Source organism: Dromaius novaehollandiae, chromosome 4 (genome assembly GCF_036370855.1).
Source record: "Dromaius novaehollandiae isolate bDroNov1 chromosome 4, bDroNov1.hap1, whole genome shotgun sequence".
Taxonomy (NCBI): domain Eukaryota; kingdom Metazoa; phylum Chordata; class Aves; order Casuariiformes; family Dromaiidae; genus Dromaius; species Dromaius novaehollandiae.
The window spans coordinates 68,006,086-68,029,257 of NC_088101.1; the positions used below are offsets into that span (position 1 = coordinate 68,006,086).

Below are 23,172 nucleotides of genomic sequence, written 5' to 3' on the forward strand. Positions count from 1 at the left end.
TACTATACCTTAAATGCAGTATTATCAAAGGAGTTTGGAACTGAGGGAAGTGAATGTGAAACTTCAGGGGAGGGACAAAAAAACCCAGAAGCTCCAAAAGGAGCTGCAAACAGCACAGTTAAGCTGCAAGCTTAGATGAAGAAGAAGTAAAAAAAGGAGCAATTAGGCAATCAGCTGAAGCATTTTTTTGAAAGTTTTAAAGGCTTCTGATCAGTACAGCACTTTGCACACACGCGTTGCTAAATGCATATAGGCATTGCTGAACTTTGCCCTAGGTAGCTCTTCGAAGGGTTTGGAAATCATGAGACATGTGGCACAATCTGTACATGTTTTCCTGGATGTGCTTTGATTCATGAGGGACAGTGAGTCACAGAGGGTGATGGCACACAGAATTGACATATTTCTGCATGAGTGTAAGGAGCTGTAAGTTTTAAATCATGGGCCTAAGGTGCTTTCTGCTTACATTTTTGGGAAGAAGACAGTTTATACTATATTGCATAAATATTTGTGTTATAAGGAATATTTCTGTTATCTTCATCTCACTAAAATAAGGTGTAGTTTGGAATGACAGTTGCATCAGGGGTTAGGTTCCTCAGCTACCGCTCATCTTAGGGTTAGGTAGTGCAACAACAGCTTTTAATAATCTTAAAGGCATTTAAGGACTACTTTTCTACTTTTTATTTCTCTCAGTCTCTTTTATTTTGAGCCACATACATCACATTCAATCAAACAAGAGCAAAATGGCTATTTTTGCCCAATTATAAGCCAGATGTGACTTACGTCATGAGATATAAGAAGCACTTTGGAAACATTCTGGCCTTTCTCTGCCATCTTTCCCACAGAAAGGAGAATCCGAGCCTGGCACGGTGATACATACCATTTGCTGTAATAGCACGCATCCAGCTGTTACAGCAACCTTTGCTTTGCTCTGCCATGCTTACCTTCCCTGAGGACAGGCTGCAGAGCCCTGCCGGAAAATGTGCTGACCCATACAATTGTACTGAGCTCTAACAGCAATTTCTTTTTTTTTTCCTTTCTACAAAAATCTCTGCTGGACACACAGGTTTCAGATGGTTTTCTTTAGTGGTTAATGCTATCCTTATTTTCTTTACACTGTGTCATCTCAGAATAGAAGTTGTCTGCACACTTATTTTTCCATAAGCTTCCATGTTACGCAAATAAATAGATATTGTGAAAAAATGTTAATTTTTTAAAACTTCTCTTTATTTTTACATTCAATGCACGAGGATGGACAAGAGGAGTATTCCTGACAAAGTATAAAGCCATATACTGTCCTCAAAATAGTTAAAAGATACACTGTTTAAGAGCTTAAAAAAGCATTTTCAGAAACCTTGTATTTCCAAAATTCCTCATTACAGAAAATCCAAATCTTGTTAGAAAAGTAGAGTTCAATGTCCTTGTGCATTAAGCCATATTATGAAAGTATGTAGGTGTTTTTCATCTTTAAGAAATCTGTTCCTGTGTTACTAACAAATCTTTATGTAACCTATCCATGGAGCCAATACCCTCTGTAATATGCAGTATACACAGTTACAAACAATTTTAAAAGTTATGTTACAAAATATACAGTATTTCCTTTTTACATTTTTATAGATAAACATTGCACAGTTTTCAAATATGTAATATATAACACAATCACATGAGCCTTTTTCTGTATAACTTACGAAAAAATCTGTACACTCAAATAATTATAAATAAAGTGTAAATATATTTAAGAGTATGGGGGAAAATACACCAGGACCTGTTGTGCTGTCGAGTGCCAAATAGAAGCCCATGTTGAAGTTTGCCTAAAACAATAGCACAATATGGCCTGAAGTTCATAAGCAGGCAGAGAGGAGAATAAGAACTGAATATAGCATGGGGAAATGTTACAATGAGGAATCACAAAGTACTGATATGTCTGAATGTAATTACTGCCCTGATTCTTTTTAAGACCTGCTTTTTCTCTGATGTTTTGCTGAAAGTTATTATCACTGTGCTTGATGACTTTACTTCAAGATGCAAAATAATGTACGTGTTTGAGAAATGATTAAAAGTGGATGAAAATGTTCTCTATTTCAACGGATGGTTAATGGAAATATGAGATAACTTTGAAAGAATTCTGGATATTTTGGGGGGGTCTGAAGAAACAGAGCATAGGAAATGCAAGCTGGCATTTAAAGAAACACAGATTGTGAAAGCATCCAGAATTGTAAGAATAAAACTAAGAACAGCTATTGAAGATAATAAAATTCCACTTAAAAAATCAGATACTGACAAAATTCTGTTCAAACTATATGAAGGAAAAGGAAATAATTTTTAAAATAACAGTTTGGCATAACTCTGCTCTCTGCTACTAAGCCCATAGAGAGCAGAACCACACCAAAACTAAGTGCTTGTGAAAATTCACTCTGGCTATAAAGCATTTTGTCACTGGCTTGCAACTATAGAAAAAGTCAGAATCTCAGTATGAATACAATTTACAAACAGATTTTAGGCAACTTAGTTTGCCAGTTTAAATGTCAGTTTAAAGAAGTAAAGGAAGCAATTTTCACTTCTAAAATGTACATACTTACCTGACAGCTGAATCCTGCTTACTGAATTCTAGAGCTTTGCAGAAAACAAACAACTATTCAGAAGTAACTATATTCTAGCAGCACTGAGTGGCTATACTAAACTAGGGGTCTTGTCAGCATTTCCATTTTGAATTTCATCTACAACTCAGCCATGCAAACTGTCTCTAAATGAAACTTGGCTTACATCCAGCCACCTGATTTTTTTCCTGGAGTGGTTGGACCCCAGATATTATCCCATACTTACTCATGTCTAAGCTATTGAAGGTCAGCAGAAGTACTAATGCTTCTTTGAAATACTCTTTTTCTGATGCTGAAATGACACATTTTGTCTTTCTGTGATTCAGAGCAGTCTAACAAGCACTTACTAAAACACCGGTAACAGTAAGATTTGAGCGCAGGTGGCTTCCCAGTAAGTTGTATATAATTACGCTACCTATGGATTTTCATTTGGGATTTGGATTGCTACATAAAATTGCTAGTAAAATTCACATTATCCCCAAAGAGGGTGGTTCAGAGCATTCAGTGAAGGTGCAGAGTGAACACTCCTTTCTCTCCAGTAAACATTATCGCGTAGGTCCCGCACTTGCTATAGTGCTGCTCTGCACGTTCCCTCTTCTGCAGCTCCAAAGCCAGTCTCCACCACTACTCTCAAAGACTGTTTTGTGGCTCAGTGAAATGGAGCCACAGCTGCCCACACATCTCTCAGCTTCAGCCCTGCTTTGGGTGGCTTTCTCCTCCCTCACACCAGCCACTGGTCCCCATTCCTGCACCATTCCTCTGTCTGTGCCACAACAGGTCCTTTGGGGTTATGCGGGTGACAAATTGGGGATGCCTATCTAGAGAAAGGAACGGCCACAGAACCACATCCCAAGTCCACCAAGCCCTTCAGCAGCCACCTGGTGTCTGCAAACCCAGTGTGTAACCTTCAGCAGGCAAAGGGAACAGCAATTACATTTAGGCCTTCAGTTTGAGACAAAAGATGACGACTCCCATTCCCAGCATTAAAGGAGACAGGGAGGGCTCAAAAAAATGGGCTTATGCATACCTTTATGCCATAGCAGGACTCCCAGACCTTCTAAAGGATATCCCACCATTTCTTTTTCCTTCACACATAGGGAACAAATTCTGTCCAAACTGGGACCACTATTTTCCTTTTTGACCACTGCAAACAGGCAAATGAAAATATTGGATTCTTTTTGTCTGTTTTTTTTTTTCTTTTCCAGAGCCTTATGGGTAAGATAAAGTGACTTTTGCTGAATAATCCAGCAGGTCAGGGAGGCTGTTTGACAAGCACATTGTTTGTTTTTTTGTTTTTTGTTTTTTGTTTTTAATTAAGTTTGAATTGCTCACCACTCCTTTCATGCCTCTGTTCATGGACTACATAGGGTTTCTTTAGTTTGCTACTGATAGCACTGGATGAATGTACCACACAGTAGCCCTCTATAAGCAGATCTATCCCTAGCTGTTCACCTGATCATAGATTTTGGGGGGACTCTGTCAAGCTTGTTTGACTCCATTCCTTGATGAGTGATATACCACTGGCTGCTGAAACGTAACAAAATGTTCACTCTGTCCTCAGTGCATTGTCCAAGCTGGTTTTCAAGAGCCTTACTGTCCTATGCTCTATCTCTGCTGTCATGCGTTGATCCACTACTATAAGGCTGTATTATTTGTGCCTGTTTTTTCAACACAAGCCACAGGTGGTGCCCTTCTTGCACCTCTTTCTTCATCAGCCATCGCAATGGTGTTTTCATAAACCTCCATAGTTTTTAGCTGCTTGTCTTTGGCACCCTCCTGTTCTGCGTTGACTTTGCAGCACTTGCAGAAGCCACAACAGTGTTTCCCGCAAAAGGAGAGCATAGACATAATCATATTGTCCCAGGGCTCGAGGGAGTGCAGCCAGATGGGTAGGAAATCCCAGTTTTGGAGCTTCTCAGGCAGTGAGTGTGGCTTCCTTGACTGCATAACGTTAATTACAATCACAGCAATACAAAGAGCAAGCAGGGGAAGGCAAACACCCAAAAGGACTGGCCAGCCTGCCAGGGACAGACCAAATATAAACAAAGGCAAAAGAAAGAAGCAGATGAGAAGATAAAATATAGCAAACCATCTGTACTTGGCTGTTACGGTTCCCAAGCTCTTGCTCATGCGGATTGGCAGCCGGGTAAAAGGCAGCGGGTAAAACAGAATAATCCCAGAGACATTGAAGAAAAAGTGGCACAGGGCAATCTGGAAGCAAAAGCATTAGAGAAGCTCAATAGCTAAAATGCCTTTAAAAACTCCTACCCACATAATAATAATTTTCAGTGGTGCTAAGACTCCATCGTTTTCCTTTCCTTGCTCCCCTCTCTGTTTGTTCCCATCCTCAATGCTATTTCACTGCAAGGCCTTTCCTAGTGTGGAGCAAAGACTCAGTAATACATCTTTCATAGTACAGATCTACTTCCTGCAAACAGGACACAGCATTTTGGAAACCTAGAGAGGACAACATACTTCCCAGGACTGGAGAAGTTTTAAAATGCAGCTTTTGACTGCAAGAGGAGTTTGTCAGAAATAAAGCCGACAAACCAAACAATTATGAGGAAACATGCCTGTTGTCAGGAAGGCATGAGAACTACATGAGAACTGTTTGTTAGTGAGTTCTGCATCCATAAGTTTTCCACCAAAAGATGGGAAGTGTCAATGAGATTGCATTCAGGCTATTGAGAAATTGCTAATGATACAAACCTGGGTTATCCAGAAATTAGCTAAAAGTTTATATGGCATTGAGCATAGTCTTGGAATGTGAGTTTTTCTGTGTCTTTTAATAAACACCTGATTAACATACTTCAAAATTCTTTATAAAAAAGTAAGTGTGAAGAGACACCTACTTCCTCAAGCTTTCAGAAGCCATTCAGGAGAAATAAGCATATGTGAACAAAACAGTAAGTTCCCTGCTCCAGTTGTCTTATTTTCCTTCTATAATTGTTATCAGACTAAAGCAAACATGGAAGTATAAAGTTTTGATTTTTAAAGTACATTATAAAAATAGCTACTTAACACAAAATCCAAGCTTGATCGAGATAGTATCTTCTCACGATTACATCTGTTTTATCTTGCCAGAGAACGATAAAATCACTACTGTAATTTTCTTTCTGCTTTTCCATGTTTGTCAATAGCTTTCATTGTGGCTAGTAAAAAAAGTGTGTGTACTATTCATAAAGAACACTAAATTATCCTCACTCTTTGATGTAGAGGGTTCATTCAAACATTGCCTTCTACCTGGAATGTCCTTTAGAGAAGGTAAATGGGCACCCAGGGCCAACCTGCCTACTTTTCTGAGCCAACAAGGAATTCAAAGAAACCTGCTCAGATTAGAAATACAGTGAGAAAGTCCCCATTCTCACTGCAGCATCTTGCCATCTTGTAGGTTTACAATCTTTGCCTAAATGACCAGAGTCCCTGTACACAGCACAAACAGAGTGAGGATACTGAGAAGGGAACTTACAGAAATTAGCAACCCAAATAGGGGATTTACTAAGAGAGTTGCCAGAGATGTGGGCACTGAATTCCAGGTTGCAAAGACCCCATGCTCAGGGGTCAAGTGGCCAACCTTGTCCGATTTCTGAATGAATTCATTCAAATTGAGCCAAATTTATGAAAGTAAGATTTCACTATATATCAACATTCTTGGAAGGTTTGATACAACCTTTTTGCTCTAGCTGTTAGAATCAATGAGCTGTCATTAATAGTACACACAAAATCAAGCACAATATCCATGTTCCAATATGGGATATTTGCACTAGAGCTAATTTTATCAGATTTTTACTCAGAAAGGTCACAATTTCTAAATGAAGTCAAAGAAGCATTGGTTTATACTGACCTGTAATGAATATTTTAATGTACTTCCTGGACTTGCTAAAGCTGCAAGTATAGCTGTTGTGGTTGTACCAATGTTAGCTCCTAAGGTAAGGGGATAAGAACGCTCAATGCTTATAACACCAATGCCTAAGAGAAAAGAAACAAGTTTGAGTAGTTCTGGAATGATGATGAGGATAAAACACAAGTATAAAGACTACAATGTTGATAGACAACTTACCAACAAGAGGTGTAATAGCAGATGTGAAAACAGAACTACTTTGGACAATGAAGGTCATACCAGCCCCTGCAAGCATGGCCAGGTATCCAGCTAGCCAAGTAAATGGAAATGGGAAATCTAAAAAAACAGAAGGAGGACACTATCTTTAGAAGGTATTTAGAAGATATAACATAGCAATGAAAACACTATTAAGCATTTAAAATGTAAATATATTGTTTGTATATTTTCTCATACACCAAGATTTTGGGTCACAGTTGGTTCTACTGCTCTAAATATACCCTGTTCTTTGTAGTCTCTTCCCAGAATTCCACCACTGGACACACTTTGACGTGAATACTAGACTTGGTACACCTTTGTCCTCACCGACTGTAGCATTTATGTTCTAATACAATTAAAAACCAGAAATGTTTCCATGGAGCTCAACACAGTGGCTTCTAAGTGTCTAGAGTGTCTTGGTTTTGGCAGTCAGGCATCCACTACATAAATCTGATTTTCAGAAAACACTGAAGACCCATCCTGCAAAAATCAGGTTATTCGTCCTAACTAGTTTCAGGTTGATCACCTCTAAAAATTCACTTGTTACTCTCGCAAAAAAAAGCTAAGCACGCTGCTTAGAGAAACTTGGTGGCCTGCAGATTTATGAGTGAGCTAAGAAGTCAGAACTTAATCAGCTGGGAAGACAAAGAGGAACACTGAGTAGATCGCAAACAAACAGTAGTGGCAACTAATTACTTTCTACTCCCTTTTTTGATTCAGTCAGTGGTCTTTGCCCAGGACAAGAGAAGACAGAATGGGGACCACTTTGCTGCCTTCCCCATTTCTGTGAGCCCTCTCTTTTACCACAATCAGATATATGCCAGGACTGCTTTTCCCTGCTACAGCTTCTAACCTTTCCCTTCATTCAAGGCAGAATGAAGAAGCAGCAGCTGAGTGAAAAAAAGTGTTTGCACAAAATGATTCCAGTATGGAAAATTACCTGAATAACACAGACACACACAGGAAGTACCACTATTCAGTCAAAAAAGGGCTCTTTTAGCTGCCCTGTCTTACTGAAGAGCATGTTAAAGAATGAAACAGAGCAAGTCAAGAAAATCGGACCATAAATCAGTAAAAACTTTTTTTTCAGCTTACTCTAGAGGAAACATGTAGGCCTTGCGCCAGAGCAGGCAATCACAATCTCAGAACTTCAGCACTATCTTTTGAAGACGTGAACATTACATTTCTAACAGCTAATGATTATACATAAAGAAACAGAGCATGGACTTTGGTCTCTGTTGCTGTTAATCTGCTCCCATTCAGAAGCAAGCTGTTAACTAATAGATTTTAAAAAGAAAGGAAATAACATGCTGAGAAGAAATGTTTGGAGGGGAGGGGTATATTTTGACTTAATACTACTTTCTTCAAACTATGCTATAATATCTGCCAGCATGATGCCAATAAATGTGTTCAGTGTTCTTGTCATTCCTGAACACAATCTTCAGGGAAAGCAGATAATTACCAGTGTTGATTGTCTTCTTGATTACGCTCGCCACCTGTCCTTTAAGCACAGAGTTTAATAGCTTAACGATCATCACCAAACAGGAGCACAGAACAAGCAGGGACAAAGCCAGAAGGATGAGACCAATGGCAAGATCAGGCAGGTTTGCTTCTGCAAAGAGATGCCGGCCTAAAAAAGAAAAGGAAGAGGAATCAGCCTAGCCACAGTCCTCCTTCTGACCGCAAGCCCAGCTACGGTTTTCACATGCTCCCCTAAGAAAATGGGTCCAAAACACACATGGTTTGAGGGGAGGATGAAAGGAGTGAAAATGCTGCCTCTCTGGTTGTATAAAAGCTATGTCTGAGAGGGGCAACACACAAGAGGGGCTCTTGTATAAATATAAAATTATAAAATATGCTTATAAAACATACAGTGGGCAAATGCGTAGGACAGGCTGGGTGACCTTGTGCAGCTTTGTGCAAGAGAGGGGAATAAAGGCTCAAGGAAATCTTGGTGCATTCCCAGCTGGGCTGGTGGATCAGCTCTTCCCCAGAGACGGCTGCGCACCTGCGAATGGCTGCTGGAAGTCCTCAGTGGCACACGTGGGATAGAGATATCCAAGAAACTGCTACAGCAAAGTAACACAAAGTCACCCGAACAGCAAGAGCAACATGATACTGAGGACCTCATTTACTGACACCAGGGAGCATAGAAAGAGATCCATGTACAGCCAGATACAGCGATGGTCTCAGTAACTCCAGCTGTATAACTGTAACAGAGCACAGGCTGCTCTGGCTGCACCCGCGGTTGTCCCACATATAAATGTACAAGCATGCATATACCTGTGAAATGGCCTGTTAACGCCATTAAAAAGTTACATAACTCAGTAAAGACACTACCAAAGGAGAAGCAGTTCTACTACTTACATTTACTAATATATTCTGTTTCAGATACATTTTTGAGGGTCCACGTCCAGTTTCCTTCAGTCCAGCAGAGTTCAGGAGATGTGCAGTTTTCTGAAGGTGGAATTGTGACATTCTGCAGGGTCTAAAGGTTGCCAGACAAAGCAGATAGTTCAATCAGCTACATCCCTTCGCTAAAAGCTCATGCAAAGTTCTCCTAGGTTTTTCCTGCAATCAAGCATTCATCAGCTGAGGACAGATTTGTAAGCAGGAGCCTAACTCGATGGTACCACTTTAATGACAAGACAAAATTTTTTGTGCTAATTACAATTATTATGATTAGCATTAGTATAACTGAGTCAAGCCTGAGTTCCCATTCATACCACAAAACACTCTTGCTAATAAGAGACCTAGCTCACAGCCCAGGCACATGATGTTATGCCGCTGGGTCCATCAGCCCTTTCGCAGATTAAGAAACTAGGGAACAGGTTGCTGGCTGAACTGCACTCCCCTACAACAACGGTTACCAGTCAAATGTACTGTGAAGCACACTGCTGAACAGGAGGTATCTTTAAGAAGAATTTCATTGATTCTCTTTTCCAGAAATGGGGTGAAAGAAATCATATTCTGTTGCTGGGCACTGCCTGTGGAGAGCCACATGCACTTTCCTCCTCTAGCTGATGCAGAATGATCCACAATGGGCAAAGCCAGGAGTGGAACCAGTGTCCCCCACATCTTCATTGAGGAGCCTAATCACTGGCCTACCCAAGCACATCAGCCTTTACAAATAAAACACAGTATTGCTTCTTGCTGTCTTGAAATTCTTCCAGATACTTTAGTTTCAAAGCAGGTCAACAGGTTTATTCCTATACTAACAAAAAAAAAGGGAGGGGGGGAGGACACAAATTTCTCCCTGTCATAAGTCTGTTTAATCACCCCACCAAGTTGAATTCAAAACTGTAGGTGTTTCATGTGTTCTTGTAATTTGACTATGTGCATGGGCAGCAGTTACATAGCCGCAATACAAACACATACAGAAAAACTGTATTGCACCTACCCTTTCTGTGCAGTTGCTTATCTTGTAAGAGTGGGGAGACTAGAGGAGGAGTGGGGAGGAAGGAGTGAGGCTCAGACCTCACTGGGAGTTAGGCTTTGCCTGCCAAAGTGCTAGCTGGGGAACTCCAAGCAGTACACGTGCATAAGCACGCTGCTTCACCCGAGATGAAATACCTCATCTGGGTAACCTGAGCAGAGCTCCATGTTAGTGCAGCTCCGCTCCTGGCACTATCTCCCAAGCTAGCGTTTCCCTGGCCATCCAGCTCGTCATTTCATAGGAGCTGGGCTCCTCTAAAAACCCAAGCACTTAATTTTAATTTCTCAGCTACGTGACCCTAAGTATCTTCTGCCTTGGGACTTTACGAATTACTTTTATTTGTCTAATAACAAGTGGAAGTCTCTTTAGAGATCCAAGGGCTATTTAATGCTCTAATTGTTAGTTAGCAGAAGAACACAAACCAAACACTTACTCCATAGTCTACCAAAATATTCATTAATGTCAATCTGAGCAACAGATGCCTTCAAGCTGCAGTGTTGCTTGGGTGAAGAGCAACAGGATTTAGCCCCACAGAGGCTTTGCCTGAGGGCAGTTTTCCAAGAAAGCTGAAATAACCAAGTGCCAGCAAATCACCCTGTCAGGCGTAAGCCCAAAGCTGGTTAGATCAGATAGATAAGTAGTGGGTGAAAAATGATTTTATTGTGGCCATATTGCAGAATTTTTCCACTTTCAGGGAGTCAGTAGGAGTATCAGGGTTTAAAGGCATTTGGATTTGAAAGGAGTGAAAGGCTTGGTTCCAAACTGCCAGCTCTGATAAGCAAGGGGCTGCATGGTACTAAAAGCAACCAGGTCATGCTCACCACTGGCATGACATGCTTGGTTTAAGTGGAGCAAAAACTACATTAAATTGTTTTCATTCTTTTTCTGCTGCAAAAAAATACTCATTTAAAAATCTAATTTCACAATCCTATAATAAGGAGTGTCAACTACAGATCAGTGATACATTTCCTGAGGAGCCTAACAACTAATTTAACGTACTACTCACCGTGTTAGTTTCCGTTACGCACCAAATCTTTACCAGGCTTTTGTTTTTTGCAGATTCATCATTTGTAGCAATTGCATTTATTACTGATTTATCAAGCTAAAGGGGTTAAAAAAAAATCATTATTCTAACTTGCATCACATATTTCTGCTCACCTCTACTCAGATAACTCCCTTCGGAAGCAAGATGCCTGCTCAAACATGCAAGGTCTACATGACCATCTCTGTTGCTGGGCCTGCTGCCCAACTGGGAGGGGATTTACTCACAGAGAAAGGTACCGCTCTGCACACACAAGCACTCATAATATGCCTCAGTCTCCTCAAATCACCTGCCCCCCCATCTTACCCACCCTGTTGAAACAACTACACTGCCACTTCTGCCTGACTCTAAGTGTTTACTGTCATTTATTTGGAGCTGTGAGCTCCTCTGGTCTCCAGCTGCCCCTCCAGAGTGGTGTGAGTTTCCAAAAATTTCTGTGTCATCTCTTCGAGGCCTGTGCAGATCTTCTTGCTATGCTAGGGTGTCTCAAATATCTGCCAATGTCTAGGCAACAGGTTGCCATCCCATGTGTCTGCCTTCAATCTGCCTTCCCAGTCCTCCTAGTTAGGTTTATTAAGGTGAAATTTGGGGGAAATAGAAACAGGAGATATGGAGCTGTGGCTTTATGAAATGTGAATAAAAGAAAGAATCCATCTGCTAATGAGCTTTAACCCCAAGGACCCAGAGAAGTTTGACTAGTTGTAACAACCAAATAAGCAGTTTCAACTGAAGTGAGAGAGAGCCTACCTCAATGATAAGCTTTGTAAAAGGGTCTGTGATAACTTTTAGTAGCTCAGGGGCATCATCGCCACTTTCAAGATGAAAAGACTCAACTATAACATTGGTGAGATGGTAAAGATAACCAGAAATAACTTCGATGGGCAGCAATGCAAACACAGCAAGCCAGTTAAAGAAATCATGGATTGTAGCTCCAGCAAAGGCCCTGCAAGAGGAAATTAAAACACAGAGCTGCTTTTAATTGAACAACATATGCACAATATTAATTAGATATGAAACCACAGGGGTGAGAAAGAAGCCCATTTCAAGATGGGAATTATTTCATATCTAGGGTCACAGAAGAAGACACTTGCTTTGTTACAGAGCACTAATTTTTCTGCACAAGGTGTCCAAGTGAAAGAACCAGCCAAGGGACTGAAACAAGACGAACTAGAAAAGACAAAACAAAGTAATCCATTACAGAAGACTGCCAAGACTACTTGACTGACGAGTGAAGTCGTTGTACAGCCTCCATCTGTTTTGCCTCTCGCCCCTTCTTCTTGCGTATGTAATGCTTAACCAGCTGTCGCCCCAGGAGCTGTTCTCCCTGCCCCGTGCAGGAAGATGCTCTTTGTAGCCCTCTCACGTGTTCCTCCAAACCCCTACTGTACTTCTCCCTCCCAGATTCCTTTCCATAGCCTGGACAGGCACAGCTGTTGCATCAGGGCAATCTTTCCTTGTTCTTAATAGCTTCTTAGAGTCCTCTTAGTTCTGTGCAATCTGCCTCTATTTGTTTTACAATGTAACTCCTCAAATCAAGTGCTGTGAAGGAAGAGGAAACATTCCTTGAAATGCTAATCCTGTAACTTTGGCTCCCAATGACAAATTGCTTGAGGGGGAACATTCAGAGCAGACCAGCAGAATTGACAGTGCTACCACAGAGAAAATATTTTAATCATTAATGGTCACCGGGTTTTTTTCCTTTTTTGCTGCCCAGATAATAATAAGCTACTTTGACACTGCCATTTAAGTGACAAAGACTAGCAAAATGAAAGATTCAGGACAGTAAAACTCAGAGAAATATGCTTTTGGCTAGGTGCATTTCATATGTCTGGTTTTGTCATGAATAACAAGGTACCAAAGTCTCATATCCCTCCCAAGTTTACTGCCTATCTCCAGTAAGCTATAAGCTCTCTCAGTATTGCTGTCAAGTGACAATCTAAAACTTGTCACGTATATATTTGATAGTGGAAATATTAATTTCCCTATGCTTATCAGATCTTCCTTACTGTGAACTTCAAAAACCTTGAAAGTTCAAGGTCTCTCTTAAGGATAGTAAACAACAGGTCAAAATTAGTGTAATATTAACTTTCTGCACAATCCTCCCATAATAGATAACGAAAGGTAGGTGGAATAGTGGGAGCAGTTTGAAAATTTATCTTTCTGTGAGAGCCTATTAAAAATGGCAGACTTACTTACAAAACACAAACCTTTTAAAGGAACCCAGTATGCTTTTCTTCAATTATATGAAGCCATATATCTATACAGCATTATACTTTGACTATAATGGCACATATGTGAGGAATGATGACAACTTAGAACTTGCTATCCTTTCAAAGCTGATGGTTTATGAAGCAGAATATTACAGAATTGCCATCATTATTTCTGATGGCAAAGCAAAATAGGACCTGTTTTTCACCTTCATTGAGATAAGTGGTAAAATGCTAAATGACTTAAATTTGCTGCATTAATAGGTCATTAAAGCTGCTTTAGAAGTCTGCTTGCAACTTTTCTAACCAGACATTCAAATTTTGGACAACAGAATGGCTGAATGGCTGTAATAGTGACAGGGAATACAGACGAAAATAAGCTTTCAGAGCCAGAGTTTAAGTACAGTACCTTCTAAATTCATTCCTGTCCCCAGCTTGCATAAGTGCCACAATTGTGTTTGTGACCGAAGTGCCAATGTTCGCCCCCATTATGATAGGAATAGCCGATTGAACAGTCAGCACTAGAAAGCAGAAAATGAAGCACTGAATGAAAGAATTAGAGCATCAGCAAACTATTTGGTCTAGTGAAAATTAACATCTATTAATGTCATAGGGACCATGATTTCCCTTGACACCAGTGGGATTAGGCACTCTGATCCAGATATGTTTGCTTTAATACAGCCCTATGGGAAGGTAGTACCAGCCTGGTGACCCTCACTGAACCTGCAGCACATGGTTATCTCCCTTCACTGCATGGTAAGGGACCAGATTAAGAGAAAGTCTCTTCTTTCCCAGGCATTATCCTACTTATTGCAGAATTTTGAAATGATGCCACAAAAACAAATGACGTTCAGTAACTGGTTAACATGAGGAACATATGCAGATACTTCAAAAGCTAATGCATTCAATGCCAAAGGATCCAATGCTTTTCATTACAGTTATGGACACCTTTTTCTGCATGGCATTCATTTTAAAAATTCTTTTATAATTTGATATCAGAGCAACAGCTGTGAAAATCTTTTCCTGCAGTCCTGATTCTCATACCCAAAGTTTCTACAATTTCAAGAAAGGTGGGGGTGCACCCTGCACCATGATTTACGGGTGATCTCTAGTAAGATACTGTAACCGGACTTACACGTGGAGGACACCATGCTGACCACAATAGATGAAGAAGTGCTGGAGCTCTGGACCATAACAGTCACCAGAACCCCAATCACCAATCCTGCAACTGGATTAGACAACACGGAGTCATCTTGAAAAATGTCCCCTGCTGCTTTACCTATGAAAACATATTCTTAGAGTCAGGGAAGTGCCAGGTAAAATTAATAGGAATTAGCAGAGCATTTGATTAAAGAACATTCAACCATTTAAAATGATATGTATGTGGCCATGCTCTCCAGCTGAAAGATGGGACAAGGTGAGGTGGCCCAGCGATCTTAAATTCAGGTCCTGAACTCTCAGCTTCTCAGATATCAGAGAATATTTTATATTCTTTCATTTCAGCAACTGAAAAAGCTCTAGTGAGCTCTGCAGAGAACTGTATATAACCACTGCCATCAAAGGAAAGACTATAGAATTCAAATACAGATTCAAATGCTATTCTATTACTGCCTTAATGTTTTTGGTTACTACCAAAAACTACTTCAATAATTCTGAGTAAGTCAGTGCCCATTTCTGTTTCTATAGTTTTTTGTGGTGCTAAAAATCCAGAATAACTACACAGAAGCCCACATATTTCTCTGATTGCCACCTCTGAATCCATGAGCAAAATTTCACTCTTGGAGATAGGTAAATATAAAAAAATACATTTCAGTAGTTTTTATTTTCAAAGGATTTTTGAGGCATTTCAGTGCTGAATGCTTTGATCAAGGATGCAATTTTCTTATTTCTTCTTGTTGAAATGATTTTCACATGAAGCAGATTTATGCACAGGTGTGTTTGTGTGAACTGTCACTAAAGTATCAGGAACTTCCTAAGAAGTCCAGGCCAATAATCCCTAATGTCAACAGCACTTTGGAATTTGAGAAACAAAGGCCCCTTTCAAGGAAGGTCAATCTTCAATCAGAAATGCTTCTTTCTGAATCTATATCTGCATGTATAAATCTATTAAGTACACTCTTGAAGATGGATGCTTCTAATCTGGTCACGCAGATGAGATTTACTGTCTTGTTCATAGTTTATTCTTGATATTTTAGAAGTATTTTCATACCTCCTACCAGTTGAAAAGCAGAACTCAGCACATCCAGGGAACACACGAATAAGTAGAGTAATCCAAGCAAGATGATAAACTTTCCTATCCCATACAATACACGGATGATTTTCCCTTTTCTATCCAGTTCTGCAAAACAAATAAATTATACATAAAAATGTGTTTGATGTATCCGGTGTTCTCTTTGGAACAGTTTAGCGCTTCAGCAGAGACCAGGGAGTCAAGGACAGTGTTGTGACCCTAGTGTGTGATTAAACACAAAAGAATGTTCTTCTTAATCAAATTTTAACTAACAAACCATCACAGTTAAAAGCTTTTGATACAACACAAAGGCTTTATGAAATCTGAGATTGACACTTGGTTTTACACATCTCTCCTAACTCAGTAAAGAAGAACTAATTGGAACCTGAAAATAAGATCATATTACTTTTGGATCATTTTCCATATATTTCCTCATGCTTTAAGTACAGTCAGCAGCATGATTTCCAGATTCTTTTTATCTGAGCAAATGTAATATTTTACCGGTGGGGAAACTGACACAGGGAATGTAAAGCCTACATCTGGAAACCTGAGCACTCAGATCTGATATTCAGTTCTCCAGAATCTATCACTTCAGAAAAACAATTAGACAAACAGAGTGGAAGTGATGAAAAAAGAAGGTAACTTGTACACTGAGAAATGGCTACCTGACCACTTGACCCCAGTGTCCTGCAGCTCTGGCAGAGCCCATGGGTCGTCTTCTTCTGGCCTTGTCTCATCTATCAAGGCTATTGTGGAAAATGCAGGTTGAATTTCCCCTTTATTTCCAAGTGAAGCTACATTGCCTGATGAAATAGAACATAAAAAAAAGAATTAATTATCTTCAATCTTCCCCAAGAAGCCCCGAACTTGCATATTCCTGTAACTCACAGGTGAGCACACATTACCTTTATGATTTTCTCCTTCTTTTCCAGGCATGTTCTGGTTTTGTTTGGAAGAATCTCCTATATAATTATTGGTTTCAGGCTTTTCCACCTCAGGCCAAGGAGCCATGATCTGTGACTAACAAAGTAGCGCTCATTAAAGTAAGTGTGTGTGCAGCCAAAATATTCAACTCGCAACAAGGTATGCAAGAAACATGATTGTTTCTAAGAGAAAAAGAGATGGAAATGGAGTGGAAACAATTTGTCTTTGAACACAGTTTTTTTTATTACTCTTTACGAATTATTCCTTTATTTGTGAAATTGCTATCTCTATTATTTACAGAATCACACAATTGATTTATTTGTGCAATTTACACAATTTTTAGAAATTATTTCCATCTCATGCTTGTATTTTTGTTTAATTTTAACTGTCATGAAAGCAAAGATTCCACTGCTTTCCAAACCGTATTTTATTAATTAATTTTATCTCCTTTCAGCAAAAACTCAGATGACTCTTCTACTTTTTCCATCCTCTGGTTTTAACTGACCTCTTGTACCAAAGTAGGATTTCAATATACAGACCCTAGCAAAGAAAGTTAGAAAATTCTTCCCTAAAGTCTTGCCTGATCTGGGCTATGCATGCTAAAAATAATCTTCTTGTTGCTTTTACTGGTTCATTTTCATGGTAACATAAAGGGGAATGTGGCCCTAGATAAGTTGAAGGAAGTCCCCAGAATTTCAAGTACCTCTTGCCAGGATCCGTGCTGAACAGCTGGATAAGGGTGTGATTAAAAGAGCAATGGCCCTTTGCGAGTCTGCCGAAAACGCCCATGGTTGATGCTGTAAATGAAGCTGAAATAGCAGTAGCACCAGTGGGAAACTTCTGGCTCACCCATTCATTGCGGGTTCTGTGCCTGAACCTCTTCCTTCCTGAGGTTCTTTGAGCACATTTGGCAGGTTGGGCATTACATGCATCATAATATTATTCAATAACATAAAAATTATAAATCATGTGGCCAAATCTTGCTGACCTAACAAAAGCACAGGTAAAAGTAAACGTAACAAATCTAGCCCAGGCACAAGCAGAGGAGATAGCTATTTCTTGAACCAAAACCTGGAAAAGCCATAATATTTACTTGGCCAATGTTGGGAGCTAGAGGGAGGGACGTGAAAGGGGAGCAAGGAGACCATGGGGAGCCGTGGCAATGTCATATTTCCATCCTGGACTGTTAACCTTTAGGGCAGGCTTGTAAGGTGGTTCGCTCAGCCAACAAGACTGAAAATTCAGGGGAAGGGATTGGAGAAGGGAACCCTACCCAGAAGAGCCTCACCCTCAGGTCTGCCTGGCAACACACAAATTAGTCTGTGCTGCTGGCAGAGCTTTGGCCTCTCCTGCAGCCAACACGTCTAGCACTGGTGGGGCTGAACCAGTGAGAGAATTTGTGTCCAGCCTCCAAGAGCCAGGATTAGAGTGGGTATCATGCTCCTGTAAACAAGGTTCAACTATGTTTAGCAGCCATTGTAAGGAAGTGTAATTAATCATTCATCTAATCATGATCCTTTATGTGGCTGATGTTGAAAACGTTTTGTCCCTGCCCACATCAATAGCCACACATCCTACTCCTGCGTTCAACTTTAGCTGGGAGACATGTCGCAGACAAACACTCATGTCTTACTGTAACGAAGCATGCTATTGATTTATGGTCCTCCACGGAGAAAAGGATTTCTCCCTTTCCACACTAGTAGGAAAAATTATTCTGGAATCCCATTAATAAAAACTGTGCTTTTATACACCCATTGTCGGTGGCATAAGATCCATAGCAACTCCTAAGATATGCAGAGGAAGATCTCAAAACAGATGGAAGAAAATCACTCTTACTTGTTTCAACAAGATTTTGCATTTGCTTTGAGCAAATTCTTATATTTTCATCTGTGCCAGAACAACCTCCAAGCCCCACCCATACCAGAACACCACAGTCTTGTTAAACAAGTTGCATTTACGTATGTTCAGCATTTAAAGAGCTCCATATAAAAATAACTGCTCAGCATAGGTGCTTAACCGAAAGGCAACCATGAACATTCATTGGAAATTCAGATGTGAAGCTGCATTGGCAACATATTCCCACCATGGAGAGATGCAGAATATACTGAACAATACCAGCCTGAGAGATGCCAAAAGCTACTTTAACAGCTCTTCTGTTACATTTATATTCAGCGTGGAAATGAAGGATTCAGCCTCCATCATTACAGAATGGAAACTGAACTGATGCATTTGCTAGAAAAAACAAAACTTGAAAACTTCAGTGGAGGATCTACCTCTGTTTCTCCAAAATAAACTCTCTTCATTGAAGAATTTAGCAATACATATTTTCACAGTAAGTGTCTCTGAGATTCCTGAGGTACTCAGGATCCCACAGGTACGTCATGTATTATTATTACTTCTGTTTTATGTGCTAAATACACTAGAATGAGAATTGAGCACCTCTATGAAGGAAGCAGATGTTCTTTGTAAGTACATATATAAAACTATTCATGTGAGTCCTAATCAACCTCTGTTTTGGCAAGGTAGACTTGAACACCAGAGGTCCTAATCATATTTGCCTTGCGTATATGGGCTTGCAGTGGTATTACAATTCTGTGTGATTGGCATCAAGGACTGATGAAAATAGGATCACATAGATCCCTGAAGCATTACAAAGGCTGTCAACTTTCTTCAGATCCCAACTCTTGTTAAATGAAACAGCTGAGGAGATAATTTACAGCCACCTGATACTCTGGTTGTTAAGAGTCCTAGCCTCAGCTACTTGCTGTTAATTAATCTCCATGCTACACGGATAATCTACATTCTGAAATTTTCCCTCAGAGAATTTTTTCTTTCCCCAAAGACAGACATCAATGTCTTGAAAAAAATATTCAGAAGAAAACTGGGATGCTGCAGCAGAGCAGAACAGTGGGATGACAAAGCTTACTGCATCAATTCCTGGCCCCTCGTATGAGCTGCAGCTTTGGAAAGGCTAATGTCAGATGCAGTAGGAAAGACCAACATCACTCTGTGCAAGATGTAAGTGACTATGCAAAAGGCAACAGAAAAGGGAACCAAGACCACGGTCCTAGCAGTGGTTTACTTCTGAGCACTGTGGACATAACTACGCTGTGAAGGAACATGTTAGAGAACGGGCACAGGATGGGCCTGTGACTGCCCGCACCGCAACGAGGAGCTGGCTTCAGCGGGACCCACCAGTCTGGGTCCAAACAGCGCATGGCCACAACTGCTGGGTGAGATGCCCCAGGCGATGAGCCCTGCCTGTTCCCGTGCCAGCTTGGTGTCTCTGCACCGCACTTCCCGCGCTCACTGGTGGGGAGCCATGCGGGATGCCTGCACCAGGGCGTAGTCGGGTAGCTCAAGTCACCGGCACTTTGAGTATCCACCTGTTCAGACATGTGCTGAAATGGGAGCCACTTCCTTCTGACGGTGGCAGGTCAAAATATTCTATGCATATTGCAAAGGACTGAAAGCTAACGCCTGTGCAAACTGTAATCCAGCCTGTTTCAGCAACTGTCACAGCAAGGTCCCTCACGCCATCCCGCACCGCGTGCTCCTTTTGTTGTCAGTATTGTCTTTCCTCTCCTTCAGAAAATGCTAACTACCTGTGACATCCTTTCTAACTAGAAAAGAAACTGAAGCGTCCTGCTCCTAAGAGGGAGATAAACAGAAATCAATGTAATTCAAGCTATGGAATAAAATGTGAGATATAAAGTCGAAGCCAAAGTGGGCTCCCATGATTTTCATAGCCATATTCACTCCCTCACTGCACCATTCTTCAGAGTTGAACACTCTGGTGAATTATCTGAGCAACACTAGGTGTCATCCAGTTATCCTGTACCGCGTTGCCGAGTGACTCACTGAACTGCTACAACGTTTTCTCTGTTGTAGGGCTAGACTTACAGTGCTTTTCAATTTTGTATCGGAAACAACTGTAAATCTACCAATTTTGCTGGACAACACAGAATATAAGCCACCATTTGCATGTGTCTGCATGGTATTGTTTGTACCCCTCCACCCGTGACAGCTGGCTGAAAGGGCAAGTTGTGCCTGAAATATGCAGTATGAAGCAGTAAGCCTTAAAGAAATCTAACTTCTAGGGAAACAGACAAAGTGAAATCAGGATGAGGTGAAATTTCTGGAGAAAATAGCAGTATTTTCAAATATAACTGGCAATAACTGCAGCAAACACCAGCGTGACCATACATGCAGCTGGAATTTTTTTCCAGGTTGCTCAAGCAGTCCTGAATCAAGTTTCGGTTTCAGCCAGACTTCTCTCTCTTCCTCTCTCTCTTTCTTTCTCTCTCACTCTCTCTCTCTTTCCTCTCTCGCAGAGTTTCTACACATACACATCTCTTTCTTGTCATTCACCACTGTGCTACAGGCTTTATGTGAAAAAGGGATTTATCAACTAATCTGATATCCAGCTGTACAAATTGGTAAATATGAATATTTATCATGCATACTTTATAGGAATAAATATATAGCTACATAGCATTCCTTCTTATATGCACTTTGAAGAAATACTGATTTTTTTCCTCAAAATGTGTCATTTCAAACACAGAAGCAAACTATGCAGAGATGAGAGGGAAGAGACTCTTAGCCAGCACAAGTTGATTTAGTTCCTTTACATCAGCTGATAATTTTGCCCAAGAACCTGTTCCTTTGCAGCCACAAAGCCCCAAGAGCAACCGAACAGGTAACAAGTTAAATAAATGCCAGCAATGATTCAGCCTTGCTAGGAGCAAGTCTTGTCTTTGCTCTGGAACCATCCACTTCCTTGGGGCTCTTTCTCTGAATTAGTCAGCATGCTTAACCAGGACATAAATTTCCAACTAATGCTGCAGTAAAGGAAAAAACAGCTGCGTGAAAGCTAAAAAAATAAGTATTGTACTCACTGTTTATTCCTTCTGATCCCTGAGACTTCTTTCTCACAGCCCTGAATCTAACACATGGCAAAACTAAAAACATAGATAAAACAAATAAAAAAACACATTTCTAAGCTAGTGTAGATAGAAAACAAATCCCAAACATTAATTCTTGCATTCACAAATAAGTAAAGCACCAGACACTGCCTCTTAAGAGCCAAAACCAAAACTATGTCAATAAACTACTTCAAATGTCTAGTAGCTATCTAAATAAAACAAGAATTACAATTTTTAGAAGAAAACAGAAAAGTTCCCACCAACAAAGAAATAAAATAAATCAGACATCTTCCCCACCCCTCACATGAGACACATAGTAAAGAATCTAAAGAGGAAAAAATAATGACATTAAAAAGACTTACTGATCAAATGGAAGAGCTGCTAATAAAAGTTACTGAGATACCAGTTGATTCCTGTCTACTGTCACATTAGTTGAGCTAACCACATTAGACTAATGTATTCCTTTTACCGCAGTGTATCAAACTGAATTAGCATAAGAAAATGTTTCCATCAAGAATAGCCTGACACTGCCATAGTGCTGCACATAGACATTACATATTATATATGCTAACACATGAACTGGCAGTATTTCCTTCCAATAATGTTTCATTAATCATATCCTAGACATTTTCCAGTATCCAATACCACTGAATACCATGACTTAAAATCTCACTGCTTTCTAATCCAAACAATAGTTAAAAGAATACTTCCTTACGTTATAGGCAGTTATTTTATCTCTGGCTACTAATGTGTTTATTTCCTCTGTAGTTAGCTTTAAAAATAAATCTAGTTATTGTAATCTAGTTTTTGTACACCTAGTCTTTGTAAAAAAGAAAAAGAAAAAAGAAACTAGTGCAGTATGTTTTTTATAAAATCCTTAAAAGGTAGATGCAGTTGAAAGAGCACAAGCCAAAAATGCTGACAGCTGGCTGATATTTCACGTGCCACTCCAGCTCCCTACATCAGCTCTCTCTGCTGCCATTTCTAGAGCTGCAAAAGCCGAGCTCATGATTTATAACCTAATCAAGATTAAAAAAAAAACAAGCAGACAAACAAACTTTGTCTTAGTTGCTTTTACTTACCGCTTCTTTCTTCCCAGGCAAGAGAGCGAACGGATCAGCTGGGCAGCCACTGAAACCTGCAATATATATAGACAGGTGTTGAGCAAAGTTTGCTTTCATCACTACATACTAACATTCCTGTTTTACAGTCCAGAGGCACTGCCTACCTGCAGCTTAATGATCACAATCAACCTTTTTTTAGCAGGAGTGGGCAGCAACCAAGAGTGATAAAACTATGGGCTGTTTCACACTTCTCACATTCTAGGAAATGTCCCATCAGCATTAAATGAGAGTTACTAACGTGTTCATGGGAATGCTATGGAACGGCTTGTTCCAGCCTAAAAAAAAAATGCAGTCCGCCTGATCATTCAATAATCTCTTTTTCCCAATAATAAGTTTCAAAAAATATTTTGCAATCTCAAAAGCCTGTCAAAAGGCTGTGATGAAGATGTAATACTGTTATTTGTCTGTTCAAGTGTCTATTAATCTGCCTAAGAAGAGAAGTGAAGGAGAATCAGATAAAAAGTGGTGTAAGTAGGAAACACGTAAGAACTTCTTTCAGAACAGAGGATGGAGTTTCATTCTTATCAGTGCTCAGTGTTTACAATTAAGGAGAGCTCATTAGCATTTTGGCTGTGGATCTCCTCCTAAATGAGA

General features: G+C 40.1%; 1 protein-coding gene and 1 long non-coding RNA gene across 4 annotated transcripts; one reads left to right on the plus strand and one right to left on the minus strand.

Annotated features, from left to right (window-relative positions):
* Positions 1-1,202: 1,202 nt before the first annotated feature.
* SLC34A2 (solute carrier family 34 member 2) lies at positions 1,203-22,555 on the minus strand. 3 transcript variants are annotated; one of them, XM_026120511.2, is made up of 14 exons: positions 22,537-22,555; positions 21,428-21,490; positions 16,511-16,625; positions 16,271-16,408; positions 15,585-15,713; positions 14,511-14,654; positions 13,785-13,896; positions 11,916-12,111; positions 11,133-11,228; positions 9,058-9,178; positions 8,153-8,320; positions 6,655-6,771; positions 6,439-6,563; positions 1,203-4,805 (listed from the first exon to the last, which is right to left on the minus strand). In XM_026120511.2, the coding sequence occupies exons 3-14, from the start codon at positions 16,614-16,616 to the stop codon at positions 4,230-4,232; spliced, it is 2,028 nt and encodes a 675-aa protein (XP_025976296.1). In that variant the 5' UTR covers positions 16,617-16,625; positions 21,428-21,490; positions 22,537-22,555; the 3' UTR covers positions 1,203-4,229. The 3 variants fall into 3 exon arrangements, with proteins under 3 accessions (XP_025976296.1, XP_025976297.1, XP_064367412.1); XM_026120512.2 differs by lacking the exon at positions 22,537-22,555 and having other exon boundaries at positions 21,428-21,528; XM_064511342.1 differs by lacking the exons at positions 21,428-21,490; positions 22,537-22,555 and having other exon boundaries at positions 16,511-16,644.
* On the plus strand, positions 18,028-21,036 carry LOC135328292 (uncharacterized). Its single transcript, XR_010389110.1, has 2 exons — positions 18,028-18,903; positions 19,372-21,036. It is a non-coding gene; the product is annotated as an uncharacterized LOC135328292 (long non-coding RNA).
* Positions 22,556-23,172: the final 617 nt, after the last annotated feature.

Excerpts from the sequence above, each read along its gene's own strand:
- SLC34A2 (XM_026120511.2), bottom strand. The coding sequence starts at position 16,616 with ATGGCTCCTTGGCCTGAGGTGGAAAAGCCTGAAACCAATAATTATATA. Across the intron at positions 15,714-16,270 it reads CACTGGGGTCAAGTGGTCAG|AACTGGATAGAAAAGGGAAA; the intron begins GTAGCCATTTCT and ends TTTGTTTTGCAG. Across the intron at positions 8,321-9,057 it reads AACAGAATATATTAGTAAAT|GCCGGCATCTCTTTGCAGAA; the intron begins GTAAGTAGTAGA and ends TTTCTTTTTTAG.